The sequence below is a fragment of the Schistocerca cancellata genome, chromosome 2 (genome assembly GCF_023864275.1).
Source record: "Schistocerca cancellata isolate TAMUIC-IGC-003103 chromosome 2, iqSchCanc2.1, whole genome shotgun sequence".
NCBI lineage: Eukaryota > Metazoa > Arthropoda > Insecta > Orthoptera > Acrididae > Schistocerca > Schistocerca cancellata.
Genome location: NC_064627.1, coordinates 331,522,349 through 331,539,381, shown reverse-complemented (window position 1 = coordinate 331,539,381; position 17,033 = coordinate 331,522,349). Strand labels below are relative to the sequence as shown.

At 39.8% G+C, this 17,033-nt stretch overlaps 1 protein-coding gene across 1 annotated transcript in view; it reads right to left on the bottom strand.

Moving 5' to 3' along the window:
- LOC126153794 (dynein regulatory complex protein 1) overlaps positions 1-17,033 on the bottom strand; it is a 385,975-nt gene that overhangs the window by 155,632 nt on the left and 213,310 nt on the right. The window contains exon 8 of the mRNA XM_049916094.1: positions 10,814-10,955. Within this exon, the coding sequence (XP_049772051.1) occupies positions 10,814-10,955 (142 nt within the window). The remainder of the gene's footprint in view (positions 1-10,813; positions 10,956-17,033) is intronic.

Below are 17,033 nucleotides of genomic sequence, written 5' to 3'. Positions count from 1 at the left end.
TTAATAGTGTAAATGTGAAATTGCGAAGTGTAAATACTGATAGTGCATGAATTGTATGAATCACTTGTAGGAGTTATTGCATCTGCTCATGGAATGTTCGACTATTATGAAAATAAATCTTTGCAAATCGTGACTGATATACACTATGAATCCATCTATAAAAGATCACGAAAATGCAAACTTCATGATAATGAAGAAGTGGACTCTTAAGTTTTTCTGACACTGTTGCACTCCTACACAGTTTTCAGTAACCTTAAGAACAGTTCACCTGACAATATTGCTGAACATGCAGCAAAACTCCAAGCATAATATGACACAGTTAGAGCCTTCCTTCCCTATTGAATGTGTACATTTTGCAGCACTTTTGAAATCTTCTGAGATTAGTGATATACCGGTTGAAAACAGTAAATTTTTATGGAAAGAGAGTTTACAATCCGTGTTTCTGAATGTTGACATTGCTTTTGGAATATTTCTATGTATGGCACTTACAAACTGTTCAGCAGAACGCTCATTTTCAGCTCTTAAAAGACTGAAATCATACCTACATTCCACTTTGTCTGAGGAGAGATTGAATGTCTTGTCCATTCTTCACATCGAAGCCAACCTCATAACTGTTAACCATCTGAACTATGATGATACGATCAATGAATTTTCTGCCATCAAAGCCAGACGCAAACTTTGCTGACTGGTAGTTTTAAAAATTTAAGATCATAATGTGATTTTTATTATAACTTAGAGGACTTTCAATGGATTTGCAAACTACGTATTACCTGTTTATTTTACAGTTGCCAAAGACAGAACGCATAAAGAAACCTCGTTATGTGTGGATGTGGCCAAAGGCACCCAACAATACTTAACAATATCTGAATGTCCCAGCCCACTTGGCACTGTACAGTCAAGTCATACTGATACTGCAGTATATTACAATTGATGCGTATTCTTGGCGTCTGCTGAAATGTATAGTTATCATGAAAATGTACATTATTGGAGAGCACGCTCAGATGAAAAAGTTTAAATAAATAACGTAGTTCAGTTCTGTCAATAAATACCTAAAAGCTTTGCTAATATCGTTAAAAAGAACTATGGTGAGACAACAGCTGCAATACAAAACTGTCCAGCCCGTACATGGATTGAAGGTATTGTGTACACTTTTATGCAGCATCTAGCTACACAGAGCCTAATGCTTTACACGTTAACTATTAGATTATAAAACAAATTTGATTTTTCCACACTAGCCTGTAAAATTATGTAATAGCCAATTTAATCTGTGTCTGTTTGTCTGTATTTAGTTATTAGTTCATGCACCGAAATCTCTGTTTCATTTTCATTTTTTACGCTTTCATACAGATCCGTGTATTAATACCAAACGTGTCCTATTTTTTCTGATACACATTCAAGTTATTAGATCATAAAATGACATTTTAATTTTGAATGCATTTCTGTAAAAGTGCGTATTAATTTCTAATGTATGACACATTCACTTCAATTTTTAGGTCGTAACACAACTTTTTTAATTTCATTTTCAACAGTTTCGTGTAAAAGAACATATTAAAATTAAAAGTGAATGTATAACAAAAATTTGTTGTCTCCAACACACTCTGCTGAATTTTTAGGCCATAAAAGAAAAGTTATTTTCCATATGTTCATTTCTGCTGTCTTTCAACAGAGGAATGTGTTAACACAATGCAGTTTTAAGTTCGTTTTATCCACTGCCATAAACCAAGTACAGTTCAGGAACCATATTACACTTTGACTGAGCATGACTAGGCCTTCAGAACAACGAATAGCAGAGTACGGAAGCAGCTCACAGCGCTCCCAACCAAAATGGCAGTTGTGAAGTGATCAGGTAATAGGGTTATAGTTATTATTTAAAACATGTATTTTTTTTTTTTTTGGGGGGGGGGGTGCATATAATATGGTGTGCCTAGGGGTGCAAAATTTTTAAATCCACCACTGCCAGCATCAGCTGTGCCAGTGTGAGAATCAACATCGACTCTCCTCCCGGGTCCATAGCAAGCTACACTTTCAATGCAAGATGACAACACGTAATAATTTTCTGCGTTACCAGGTCTTCAGCACCTGAAAAAAGTGCAAGTAAGCAAGACTCTGTATGCAGCTGAATTTAATACAAAAACAGCAAGGGCAGCAAGAAATTTCTAGGTGAAGTAGAAGAACCAGAAAATGACCCTGGTCACTTCTGATAATAGAGTAATAGATACTAGTGAATTCTCATAACATATCGCATTTTCTGGCATTTGATTAATAGTTTTACATGTATGTTTATCTCACAAACCACTAAACCAATACCATTCAAATTTTCAGAAATGTGATGAAACAGTATAAAAAGGACATTGAACTAGAGTGATGATAATAACTGGCTTATTCTCTGAATCAGGGACACTTTTGTTAAATTTTTCCCAATAAAAATGGCTTAACAGTAAAAAATTCATAAATATTATACCGACAAAAAAGACATTGGTTATAGTTCAATGAACTAATGATATATGCTGAAAACAGCTGCCAAAATTTCAAAGTTCTCAGTATCACAGCTCCAGAGGAGAAAAGTACATAAAGTTAGCAAATTTAACATTGGCAAGATATGGCATTCCAACACCCCTTATGATAACTGTAAAATCAGTCATGATAATCTGAAATAATGAAAACCCATGGCTCTTTTTCTGCCACAGTAAAAGAAAACCTTATTGGGCTTGGAAAGAGATGCCATAGGTAAACCACATATAGACTAGTGAAATGTTAGATTGAGAGTAGGAGAAATAAATAAATATAAGAGAAAAATAATATTACCTATGCACTAAACAAATTTCAATGATCAGAAGGGAAAAAAAATTAATGAAAAGAAAAATAAATAGACTAACATGAGAATTCACTCATAAGTAATACTATACGCAATGGTCTATTGTTGTTACCAAGAAAGAAGCTATATTGTTCTCTTGTGTTGTGACTGATCATTAAATTGAACATGGGTAGAAATAAGATCTCCATTCATTTTGAAGCCTTCTTGTACAGTCATTCTGGACCGAACCTAAACTATATTTTTAAATAATTTATGATGTATTTCAAAGTTCTGTTGTGTAATATTGTTGTTCATAAGGAGATAAGCATATCATATTTCTTTTTGGGCAGCACATTGTTTCAATCTCTTTGTATCATTAGATTCCTGAAATTATTATTATTGAAACTGAAATTGTGTGAAAAGGCTCTGGTGTTGTAATGTATTACTTAATAAATGAAATAGTAATTTAAACCCACACTTGCACAACCTCTAGCCAAACTGTACTCCACCCAAACCTGTACCACAATTTGGTAGCAGTATGTGGTTATGCACTAGGCCCGAGGGTGCCCACAGAAGTGTCCATTTGACGGAGGGCCCTTACAAGCAATGTGGCAAAGTTAACCCAAAAGCCATATGGTGAGGTAGCAGCTGAACGTAAGTAAGGAAATTCATTTGGCTCTGAATACTTAAACAGGCTGCAGGTTCAGGCTACTCATTATGTCAACAGGGTAAACAATTAAATATTTTAACTAAGGAAGGATCAAGCAAGGAGGTGCTAAATGAACTATAATGTAGGTTGGGAATGGTAGACGTCACTATAAGTGAAATGTTGTCAGCATCATCTCTGCAAGGCAGTACAATGCATTTGAATGTGATACAAAGAGACAATGTTAATCAGGTAGGGGGGGGGGGGGATACAGGCACCAAGGTTTGAAAATAGTAGCTTGTTTTGAAATAATCTGTGACCTTATGAGAATCTTTCAGTCTCTCCTTATGGGCATGGCATGGGATGTCATCCAGTGACTGCAATGGATAAAAAGGAATACCAGGCCAGATCCCCTCCTAAGTCAATATTATCATTTTCTTGGTGTTAAATAGTGCCTCACTACACTGGTTGCTGTTCTTATAGTGTTTGTAATACTTGTTTTTTTATTGTAGTTGGGTGGTTGTCATTCCCTCTTTTTTGGTAGGTGTGGCAGCTGGTTTGAAGGGGTGGTCTGTGCCATGAAATTGCATGACAACATTTCTTGCCCTCTCTGCTGGTCATGCCAGCATGGTTTAGGCACACAAGTCTCACCAGAGGGCATGTGCGGAAGCAATTTCACAGAGGCAGCACTGACTTGAAGCATGTTCTGGCTGCACGACACAGCAGAGGGGCACTCTACAGCACAGTCAGTAAACAGTGGCATTGCCTTGCTACAGTACCTGAGGCCATTATGGACAGCAGCTGACACATTTTGGGGCAGTGTCTGGTCCTTGTATGGGGCACTTGTCACACTTGTTACGTTCAGAGAATCTGGTCCACAGAGTCATTGTGCAATGCAGATTTCAGTAAGAAGTGTAAGTCAACAGTAAGGAATCATCTTGAGACAGTGCCATAGGCCATTGTGCATCAATGGTGGACTAGTTGTGGAGTAGTGTCAGTGCCTTGTTGAGATGCTGGTCAGACTTGCTTACCATTGGCATGATTGGCCAAGGCAATGGTTGCAGTCACACACGTGAGGCATGGAATAGTGGGCTGATATTACATGGCAGCCAACAATCAAGACTAACCCTGAAGAGGAGACCATTGTGGAACCGAGAGTAGTGCAGAAACAGGAGCAGTGTATTGCAACAGTGATCATGGGGAAAGGCCAACTGTAATGCAGACATCATCATGCTGTGGCAGCAGATGGCATCTTCAATTTGGTGTCTAGGAGGAGACAGCAGCTTGTAGTCAGTGATAAACAATGGCGGAGAAGTTGGTTACAGCAAGACAGTGCAGGGCACAAAGTGACACAAGCTATTGTGAGGCCTCTTTGCTATGGGAAACATGGGTAGCTGTCAGTGTTTCGCCAAATAGATCACAGTGTGGTGGTGTGCAACAGGATAGGTGAAGTTGGCACTATCAAGTGTTTTGTATAGTATGGCCATGGTGACAAAGAATGTTACTGAATGGTGGGCTCCATGTGGTTCCCAAGTTGTGCAGTGATCATAAACCATAAAATTACCAAATAAGCAGCAACCAGTCACTAAATCATGTTTCCTTTATTTACTTTTGCAAATCAATTTCAACTGATTAACAGCCATCATCGGTGCTACAAAAACAAGAATAAAAATAAAAATAATTAATAACAGTGACCAAATGAATAAATGTACACAAAGCAACGTAAAACCAATGAAATGTATATAGATGCATTAAACTATTTAGAATTCACATAGAAATTTACCTTTCAATGAAAATGTGCCCTGAGTAATAACACTGTCTTAAGCAGATGTCAAACATAAAGTGATACATTGAGAATTGACTATGACAACGAGAAACCATAAGGGGGGTGCTGCAAAGCAAACCCATCCTCTATGTGAAAAGATACAGCTAAAATAAAAATGAGAAGAAGAAATGACATACAAAGTGAGGTAAAATATAATGATAAAATACTGAAATATTTACAAAAATGGATATAGTGACAAAGATTTTGTCAACCACATAGTACAGTTTTATATGCCAAGAAGCGATTGTACAAATTAGTGAAAAAGCAACAAACATAGGTGAAAGGCACACCATAGAAAAAATTTTAAAAAGTTTTAAAATAATTTATCATATTATCGAAGAGCAAAAGTTAATCACAATGCCAAAACGTAAAACGGTGTTCGTATCCATCTAGCATACATTTAATGATATTCAGGAAGATTGGTATTTTTTTTTTATTTAATTATTTTTTATTTTTTATTTTTTATTTTTTTTTTTGCCTCCGGCAGATGGTGCCACATTGCTGAATGCACATGTAAAGTAAACTAAGTTGAGATAAGAAAATTACAAACATGAACGAAACAAACATATTAAAGAAACAAGACCAAATGCAGAAATAAAGTGCTAGCACACTTCATACATGGGAAAATTAACACAGGAGGATGAGGACCCATAAGAGGGTGGCAGGTGCTGGGCAGATGCGACAGGGAGTGGGGAAAGGCCGAGGAGGGGTATACAAAAGGACTTGGGGGAGAGAGGGGATATGGTTTGGAGTTATGTCTCATGATATGCGAGCACACTGTAAGAGCCCCTACGAGTTTTCAATTCATCCTATCGAGCCTGTGTAATTTTCCCACGTATGAAGTGTTCTAGCACTTTATTTCTGCATTTGGTCTTGTTTCTTTAATACAATTGTTTCATTCATGTCTGTAATTTTTTATCTCAACTTAGTTTAATTTACATGTGCATTCAGCAATGTGGCGCCATCTGCCGGAGGCAAAAAAAAAAAAAAAAAAAAAAAAAATACCAATCTTCCTGAATATCATTAAATGTATGCTAGATGGATACGAACACCGTTTTATGTTTTGGCATTGTGATTAACTTTTGCTCTTCGATAATATGATAAATTATTTTAAAACTTTTTAAAATTTTTTCTATGGTGTGCCTTTCACCTATGTTTGTTGCTTTTTCACTAATTTGTACAATCGCTTCTTGGCATATAAAACTGTACTATGTGGTTGACAAAATCTTTGTCACTATATCCATTTTTGTAAATATTTCAGTATTTTATCATTATATTTTACCTCACTTTGTATGTCATTTCTTCTTCTCATTTTTATTTTAGCTGTATCTTTTCACAGTGAATGCTTAGCATTACTCACTAACCTTGACCACCCTTCGCCAACTGATCAAATCAAAAGGACCAGGCAATCTCACCCATGGGGTCATTCTGCCCCATGGCAATGCAAAGCCTCATATGGCAAACACAGTCGCAGCACTCCTGCAGAGATTCAAATGGTAGGTTTCGGCCACCCTCCATACAGTCCAGACCTCTCTCCCTGTGATTCCGCCATTTTTGGTCCCCTTAAAAAGGATCTGAGTGGCAAAACAATTCACCTCAGACAATGACGTCCAGCTGTACGTGCGGAACTGGTTAACATCACAGCCCCAAGAATTTTATGAGACAGCCATTCATTGCCTTGTGTCACAATGGGACAAGTGTCTCAACAGCCAGGGTCAATACTTCTAACATACAGATACTGGTTTCTGTAATTATGCCTCCAGCTCATTTCTTTTTGTACAACCCTTATAGTTCAATAAAGTGAACACTAATATAAGCCCCTGCTTGCACGACCCCTAGCCAAACTTCATTCCACAGAAAACTTATACCACATGACTTACACAATTTATGAGCAACAAGCAGCTATAAAAATTGTTTCTCTAGTAATGTATTTTATAATATAATATTTACTGCTGCTATACTATATTTTTGATGTCTGGGTAAATCTGTATGTACCAATAAGAGCAACAGTACTGAAAAGGCTTGCATATGCATTAAACTCATGAAACTTTATTAAATGTAAGGTATAGCAGCTCAGATTCCAAAGATTGTTTTGAAGCTTTACCAGGTAGAGTCCTTTTGAAGGTTGTATGCTGTTCCCTTCCTGTGACCTTTAAACTGACTTACCCAGCCAGTTATAGGGGGAACCTAAAGTTTAGTGTGGATTCTGAAACATGATGCAGCTCAGCATTTTTCATGCCAACTAATATTTCCAGAGGTGTAAGAAGTGATAAGTGATAGATAAAAGACCTAGGATTGGCCAGGGATTGAACACAACTCATTTGTACATGTAGTCCGTCACATTACCACTGGGCCACCAAGCCAGTATTAATAAAACAAAATTGTTTGCAAAAAACTAATCAGGTAGTTATCAAAATGAAAAAATCTAATTTCACCAAAAGAAAATATTTACATTACAAAATGGCGAATCCATTTCATAACACCCAGCCCAGCTGCAGGTTGCCTATCTAATGCCTTCCAGGAGCAACAAAAATTTGATTTTCAATACTTCATATACAAGTAAAATTCTCAACCTTTCAATGGCTATCTCCACCACCATTGTCAGGAGTGAAACCACTGACTGCCATGGCTGTCACAGTTTTCCACTTACATAGGCACAACTGCAGCCTCTGCCACCTATCAGTGAGGCCGAAATGACACCTGCAGGAAGTGAGTAGGACAGTCTGAAGAAGTTCCGAATGACACCAGATGGCATGAGGGGCTGGCACCACATTTGAAACTGCCACTCCTGTTACCCTACAAGTGTCAATAATCTGTCTTTTCTTCCTTTTGATATCCAAAGCCCGCCCACATGTCCTACTAATTGCGTACCCCTGGTCTCTGTTAAAATTATTGCTGTTCAGTCTAATCGTGCCTGCTCCTTTATAATGGAATCCCAATATGTTGATGCACAAGCCAGTACATTCACACTTTCAAACCATATTTTTTGTTCACTTCCCAGGCAATCCTCAGCTAAGGCCAACTTATCAAACTCCTTTTCTTTAATAAGTTGCTTTTGCTCAATTAAACTCTTTGCATTTGTGCAAATTGTCAGACCTATATAGATGCTGCCAAATTCACAAGGGAACCATACGTCCCCAGGCACATGAAGAGCTATGTCATCTTTAACAGGGCACTGCATATCTTGTATCTTGGAAGCAGGTCAGAATGCTGGTCTCAGTCCAAGTCTCCACATCACACATCCTAACTTGCTGCTCGTTACCCCACGGTATGGAAGGAAAGCATATGGCTTCACCGCTCCTGCTGATTCACAAGGCCTCCTCGTTTGGTGGCACCTGAAAGTGTCAGCAATGTCTCTCGTACTATAACCATTCTTCCTGAAAATGTTTCTCAACTGATGCAATTCAAACTGTAGGAGATTTCTGACAGAAATAACTTCTGCTCAGTGTACTAATGAGTTCAGGACTGCTTTCTTGTATGAGGATGGAGAAAATTATTGACATTCAAGTATCGATCAGTGTGCATCAGTTTCTCATACATTGAATGACCAAGCTGCCTTCCTGCCTCCCTGTCAACTAGAACATCCAAGGACAGTAGCTTGGCAGCTACCTACTGGTAAACTTAATGATGGAATGGACACCATTCATATGATTAACCAACTGCTGGAGTGCATTTTCACTGTGAGGCCATATCAGAAAAGTGTCAATGGCATACCTTAGGAAGCAAGATGGATGCAATGCCATAGAGTTCACAGCCCGTTCCTCAGAGTACTCCATGAAGAAATTTGTGACTGCTGGAGACAGTGGGGATCCCATTGCTGTGCCATCCATTGTTTCAAAATATCATGATACAGGAATTATGTTGCCATTAGAAAATGATGGAACAACTTGACAATTACAGGTGGAAACTGTTGGGCCGAATGATTCAGTGTGCCTCATTCTGACCATGCCAGGCCTAGCAGTCAGTGGTTTTACTCCTGATGGTGATGGCAGAGATAGCTGCCAAAAGCTTGAGAATTTTATTCAAATTGATATGTCTCAAAAATAGAGACAATTTTACTCAGACATGATGTTGCAAAAGACTCTTAGGACAATATTTGAAATAGTTATTGACCAATTTAAGAATTTAAATTACTGTCATAATCTGCTAATTAAGAGGTACAATCTTATGTTACAGGTTTAACACTGTGAGACAAATATTACAATTAGGAACTGTGTGTATGTCTTGAACCAGCATAAATGATCACACACAATTATCCAGACCACATTCATCCAGTACTTGAGGATGAGAGCACTCAGTGAGTTGCAACAAACTTTATAAATAACTTCAAACTTCTAAAAACATCTTCTTGCTACACTGCCTCCCTCTTCCCTCCCCCATCCCCACCCCAAAAAAATAAAATAAAATAAATGATGATAAAAGTAAAAAAAGTTTATAGGTTACTACATTCTTGCTGTGCAGTAAAACTACTGCAAGAGGCATGACAGTTTCATTTATTACTTCTTTACTACTGAGTTCACAATACATTTTGCAGATGGTATCTAGATATACAACTGAATGTACTGGACAATCATATCATTGTACAACACATAGTTCATAGGATATGATAGCATACACAATGAGATGTGTGTAAATTAGCTTTTGCTTAAAACAGAGTGCAAATGATCTAACTATACTCATGCAGTGTTTGATGATGAGAGCACTTAGCAATTTACAACAAAATTTAAACACCATATTTTTAAAACTTTTCTTGGTTATGTACTTAATATCAAATATGTAACACATTAACTCATTGGTAAAGTAATCAGAAGTTTGGAGCCGTTTTCTACATTTGAGTTTCATTCTTTAAAGAATCAGGGGTTTACTGGTTTTTGTGTCTGTGATTTTTCAGTTTAGTGCCCTAAATTTAACAATGGCTTGTGAAAAATGTGTGCCTCAGTGGCCAATTTGCAAAGTACTGCACTATAAATCTCTGGGTATGGGATTCAAGGCCTCAGATCATCCATGATTTCTTTCCATCACTTACCACTTATTGCATCTCTGGTAATGATTTCTATATGAGAAATATGCTGTGCTGCTCCATGGTTCTGAGTCAATTTTAAACTGTAGGTCCTCCCTATACTAGGCTCAGAAAGCCACTTCAAAAGTTACAGGAAGGCAAGTGCATATCATTTCAAATGGTCCACGACTTTTAAAATTCTGTAGTGTTCAAAGTAATCTTTAGGTTGATGATAGTTTTTGCTTTGTTAAAAGATTTTTGTATCTAATTATGCCAAACCATTTCCAACTTTGAAAAATGTGAAACTAAAAACAAAATTGTATACTTACCTTATACGATAGTCACTTATCTCACATCTAACCAGAAACTGATTTTAAACTGATCTACAATCATGGAACATAACTGGAACAAAGAGTCTGAAGCAGTATCTCTCTGATGCATAATTCTTAACTTGGTACACTTTTAATAACATCAACAAATAATAAAATGTAAAATAGCTATGTTTACGGAAAACATGCACACATAAAATGAAGAAATAATGGTGAATACCTTTTTTCTCAGTAAGATTGTCAACAGCTTTTACTGCTGATCGATATGAAGGTAAATCAGTTTTCTTCATTTTTGGAAAGTCTGGGGGAACCCATGTCAGTCCCAAAAGTTCTTCATGAATAAATTTGTCTGCTGCCAGAATCTGATGAAAAAGTAAGCAACATTCAGTATGTGCTTAAAAAAGTTCATTATACATGCTTGGGTTAATACTATATAAAGGTGTAGTGAATAATAATGATTATAATTATTATCGTCTCCTCACATTTTGCAGTTTAGCTTATATATTACCTCATAATATGTAAACAAAACCTATGTACTAGAATCAGGCATTACAATTCAAGCTTTGCTATAGCTGTGTGTGGCAAAACAAAACTGATGCCACTTTAACAGCCTTTTATAATGTGTTATTTTGTCTCAGTACTGTAAGGAAATACTAGCAGTGAGTACACAACAAATTCCAAGCTGGCATTCAAATATAGTGTTATTACAAAGAAAAGTTTAGATGCTTTCAAAATTAAAGTGTCTTACGTGGACTGGCACCAAATGATGCATTCAGTTGCATTTTCCAGACCCTTTAAGTCAAATTTGATGGAAATTTTCCACTAAACCCAAGGGATATCAAACTGCCAAATCAAAATGCACACAGAAAACTGTCAAAACAAAGAGGTACTATACTCCTACACTAGCTAAAATAAAATGCTTTGTCCAAATACTAAATGGTAAGATCAAAGTAGCTAAAGATAATGATACTGCAGTTATGTACTGATCAAAAGAATCTGCAGAAAGGGAGTACAAAAATCAAAGAAGGAAAGCAGTTCCATATTTATTGAATAGGCTCACGATCCTTGCAGGCAGCATGGGATCTGGTTAACTAACAAAGCAAGAGGCCCACCTCTTGCTCTAATTCTTGCAGTCCAAATTAATTAAGTGAATATTTTATAAAGGTAATGGAGAACACAGTACATGAAATTTCTGACTTTAAAATAGATCATGCAGTTGCTGTGAAATCTGTGAATAAATGCAGCATGGGCGTTTGAAAGAAAGAGTATCAAAAGGACATAATAAAAATGGTGAGAAACAACAAACCATTAGAGTGTCCTGATATTTACAGCATGTTCTATATTACATTAAAAACTATAATCTGTGAAACTGCACAACGACTGACAAATGTAATAAATAAATGCTTCCATACTGGGGAATTTCCAGAATTCGTAAAAGTAGCAGCCACAGTACAAGATTACAAAGAAGGTAATCCATATGAAGTGTCATGCTAGAAACCCATGCCTATAACACCAGCATTAGCTAAGGTGATGAAGTCCATATTGAAACATCAATTATTAAGTTGTTTTGAAGGAAGTAAACTCATGAAGGAACAATTTATGTTCCCTTCTATACTCCTAACCAAGGGGCATGCATGCCTAAGTGGTATGCTAGTTAAGAAAAATGACAATGACGGAGTGTGCTGGAAGAGCTGCAAGGGCTGGTTCCTGCATATTAATCCAAAAGGTAATGACTACGGTAAAATTCATGAGCTGATTCCTCTTAATCAAGGAGGGCACTTCTCGGGATGGAGGCCCTGGACCAAGCAGATTGTGAATGGCTTACAGCCTTTGTTCAGCATTGTCTGGCAGCATGGGAACACCTACTTCAATGGCGCACTTGGCAGCAAAGGGGTGCCAAAATGGCCACTGCACTTTGCACTATTTGCGGTACACTGCATGCAGTATTCCAATTACTGATTCCGGGAGGATGACCAGGAAAAGAGTCCATAGCACTGGTACTTTGAGAGCTTAGTAAGGCATTTTATTGTCTCCCACATAAGGCCCTGTTTGGCATCAGGCTTTGTGCACCCATAGTCAATAGAAGCACTTCAAGAGATGCAGCTCAGTGAGGTGGCATGGAAAAATGCAGTAGCACTCCACTTGTTAAATAAACTGTGACAGAACACTAACACCAAGTGAAGGATAAGAATTCTGCCTTTCACACACACCCCGATGGATGGAGGTACAGTGCTCACCATGACGTTGCAAAGGTATTGGTCACAGTTGGGCCATGTAGCCGTGGAGCCGCTGCATAAAACCTGGTATGGTGCTATCAGGAGGGAGTGGGGTTGCTTCAAAAAATCGCCAGGAATGGCAAGTGGCTGTCCATATGCCACCTTGGCAGCAGCAATTCCCAGGCCAGTTTTGTGTGTGATCTGCAGGCCTAGAAGCACCAGGGTTAGGGCGGCAGACCATCCAGAAGAATAATATGTGAAGTGGGCTTTAAGAGCATGGTGAAACTACTGCACCATACTTTTAGCTGCAAGGTGGTAGCTGGTGGTATGGTGGAAATTGGAGGGATGGGTGGCTGTCAGAGAGCAGGAGGAGGCCATCGTGAAGTGGTGCCCGCAATCTGTAGTGATGTTGCGTGGGCAACCAAAGCAGGACATCCATATTGAAACGAAGGCTGCAGCCACAGTTTTGGCTGAAATGTCTGTGAGAGAGGTGGCCTCCAGCCTGTGAGTAAATCTGTCAATAATTGTCAGCAGATATCAATATCCATTGTAGGAGAGTATTGGGCCAATAATGTCGTGGTGAATGTACATGAACCAGCGTTGTGTTGCAGAAAAGGCGGATTCAGGAGAGTGGATGTGCCATCTGACCTTGGGGTGCTGGAATGGAACCCAGGACTGGGCCCATTTGCTGCAGTCACTTTGGATGCCTGTCCAGATGAATCATTGTCTCATGAGAGTGGCGGAAGCGTGGACACTTGGGTGTGCTATGCAATGGATGTGGTCATATGTTGATTTTCAGAAGGCAGGTGGAGGAAGGGGTAGAGGCGAATGTTGGGGCCATCAGGTTGTGAAGGACCCATGAGGATGTTGCATCAGATCTGGAGCCAGATATGGATCTTAGCTGGATGCTGAGACTAGAGTCTGCATTCGAAAGGGTGTGGACCAGGTCCAGGTCCCCCTCTTGAGCAGTGGCCTGGGCATAAGTGTTGGATAATGGTGCAGGAGTGGCTAAGGCAATCTGCCACAATGTTATCGATGGCAGTGACCTTGTGGATATCAGTAATGAATTGTGTGATACACTCCTGTTGTATAAACTGTCAAGATGAGCTCTGTCAATGTCTTTCCTGCAAAAACCAGAGGCAAGGGGGCAATGGTCTGTGAAGATCATAAAGACGCATCCCTTGACTGAAGATCGGAAATGGCAGACAGCTTCATGGATTTCAAGCAGCTTTTGGTCGTATGTGCTCCAGCAGCAGTGCTTAACACAGAGTTTGGACAAAAAGAATGCAAGCAGTTGCCAGGTGCTGTCCATGTGTATTTGGAGGACGGCACCGACAGCCATCTGGCTCACTTCTGCCACTATCACGAGAGGGTCATTGGGATGACGATGGGCCAAAAAGGCCACAATGGTGAGCCCCCCCCCCCCCCCCCCCCCCCCGCCCATTTTTCTATTAAAAAAAAAAAAAAAAAAAAACAAAAAAAAAACACCCTCTCAATCATCACCTGGGGAAAAAAAACCTCTCAATCATTACCTGAGTCCAAGGGACCAGCTTGTTCCCCTTGTTTTTATTGTCTCGCAGTACTGTAGTAAGAGGCTCTTTGGTGGCAGCAGCGTCCTTAAGGTGGTGATGGAAGAAGGTGACCATGCCAATCAAATGCCAGAGGCCTCTGAGGGTAGTAGGGTGTGGAAACTCCACCACTGCCTGTATTGTCTCCGGGAGGGGGCGAGGGACTAAGTGCCTGAGAAATTCGAACTCACTCACCCGAAAAACAAATTCTGTCATGCCGAGGATCACTCCAGCTTTCTGCAGATGGGAAAAACTTTTGTATAGGTGATGATGATGCTCAGTAGCATCTCTGAAATAAATGAGTATATCATATAGGTAGGTGAAACTCCCAGGGCACCCTGGAGGATGTTGCCCAAACATCACTGCCATATTTGTGCAACACTGCAGAGGCTGAATGTCGTGAATGCACTCTCAGACAGGCTGAATGGTGTGATTATTACTGTTTCCTCAATGTCCTCTGGGGCAACTAGGCTTTGTGTGCTCACAATATGGCGCCATTGTAGATGTGAAGGAGTGGGACCAGATAGTGGTCAGGGGTGGTGTGAATGTTGAGTTTACAGTAATCACCACAAGGGCATTAGGAACTGTTCTCCTTGGGGGCAAGGTGAAGAGCCAAAGCCCAGTGGCTTTTGGAAAGGTGAAGTAGACTGTCAGTGAGCTCCTTTTGTGCAATTTTGTGCTTGTGAGGAGGAAGGGACAACAGTAGATGCAATGTAATGCATAGCATCATGCTGGACGTTATGGGGGCATTGGATGGCTGGATGAGGAGGGAGAATTCTCCAAGGAGCATAGTATATGGGTCTGAAACTGCACATGTTGAGGTGGGAGTTGCAGTGGGCGGTCCTACCAGAGGTGCCATCAACTAAATGGCTATTCGCTACATTGGCCAGTAGGCTGTAATGACCATGGAACGCCTACTGCTGGTAGCTGCTGGGGTTTGGGGATCAGGAGCACTGAGGCCTGCAGCCAGGTTCATCCTCACCAAACCTCTGGTGGTATCAGCAAGCTGTGCCTAGTTCACAGTGGTTGTGGTTGTCAGGGGAGCAGTTGGAACTACGCCGGTTGTGTGACCGTTTTTGTCTGGGCTGGCATCACATGTGTGAGGGTGGTCAGCGCCTGGAGGTGGGTGCATGAGGTGTAGGCAGGCAACACTGGCAATAACTGCTGCCATCTCAGAGCTCAGGCGCACCAGAAAATGGTAAAGGATGGGGACCTGCGTGCTGAGCAGAGGGTCATTAGTGGCAGAGGGAGTGAGTGATGTCGCATACTTTGTGGCTCAGAGAGGGATGGGTGAAAAGCCAGCTGGAGATGCAGGGTGGTAGCCAGCATTCCATACTGCAGCCATTGGAGGGGGGGGGGGGGGGGGGAGAGGAGTTATGGTTTTGAACAGTTTATTGGCAAAGACAGTTGTGTCGCCTAACGATAAGTGGGTGTATGAGGCCAGGGCAGCCTGTATGGAGTCCAGAAGGCGCAGAAGCCAACAGTTTATGAGCAGGGCCTTTGGGGAGGATGTGCGGTTCGGTGAGTGCTCAGATGTGATGTAGCAACAGGGAGAGGAGGGAGTGGCACACATCATCACACTGCTTGGACAATAACGAATTACGTGACAGTTGGAGCTCTCAGGACACGAAGCTGGCTATGATGCAAATAAACAATGTTTTCAGCCTTCAGTTGCAAGGTAATTTTACTCGTTTACCTAGGTTTCCATTCCAGTAATGGAATCTTCTTCAGAACCTATAAATTAAACCACATATGGACATATATTAGTCACTAAAATGCATTATCAGTCTAATGATTGAATAATGAAGAAATTGTGATACTTACAACAATGAAATTATTTTGTGAGCCAAACACTGGCCATGTCACAGATTAAAAATTAAAACATTAAAGACGCATAATCATAAGATTATATCAGTCAAAATTAAAACCATTAGGGCGAACGTAGACGGAGCTGCGCCGGCCATAAATCAGGACCACACGTAAGCGGCTCGAAAACTAGGCGTCGTGAGCCGTTACGCGGCGAGGCTCGGCCGCGGCCAAGCGCATGCGCAAGCGCAAGCGCAGGGGCGAGAGACAAACTGTCTCAAAATTACTTAGAGCAAATATACATATAAACAAAATGTAACTGAAAGCTGTCTTACAATTGGACATACCTATCTATTGGTATAGCAACATTAAACAATTTACCTGAGAACAAACTACAAAGCCAAGGTATATATTTTTTTTTTTTTTTTTTTTTTTTATATATATATATTATAGTAAGAGGGGGTAGCCCCGCTACAGTAACTAACAATTAGTGTCAAAACCATGCGTGCTGAGCATAAAATGTCTTTAACATAAAAAGGCCTTAGCAACTATGTGTCATTACCAAGCATATAAGGAAATACAAAGACACACATGTACAATCACATTATAATAAAGGGACAAAGCAGATAGGGAAACAGCATCGGCCATTCGAGGCAGACTGTGGGTCAACTTCACTGAAGTAAAGGTTGAAATCCTTCGAAATAACTTCTATTCTTTAATTGCAGCTGATCATTAAGTAAGTTGTCCCTATCAATACTAAGATGTTTAAAAATTTGCAATTCTTCGAGGGTGTCTAGCCTGCATCCCTTTACTTCATTATGCAAAAGCTCTGCGTCTTTTAGAGGCTTAG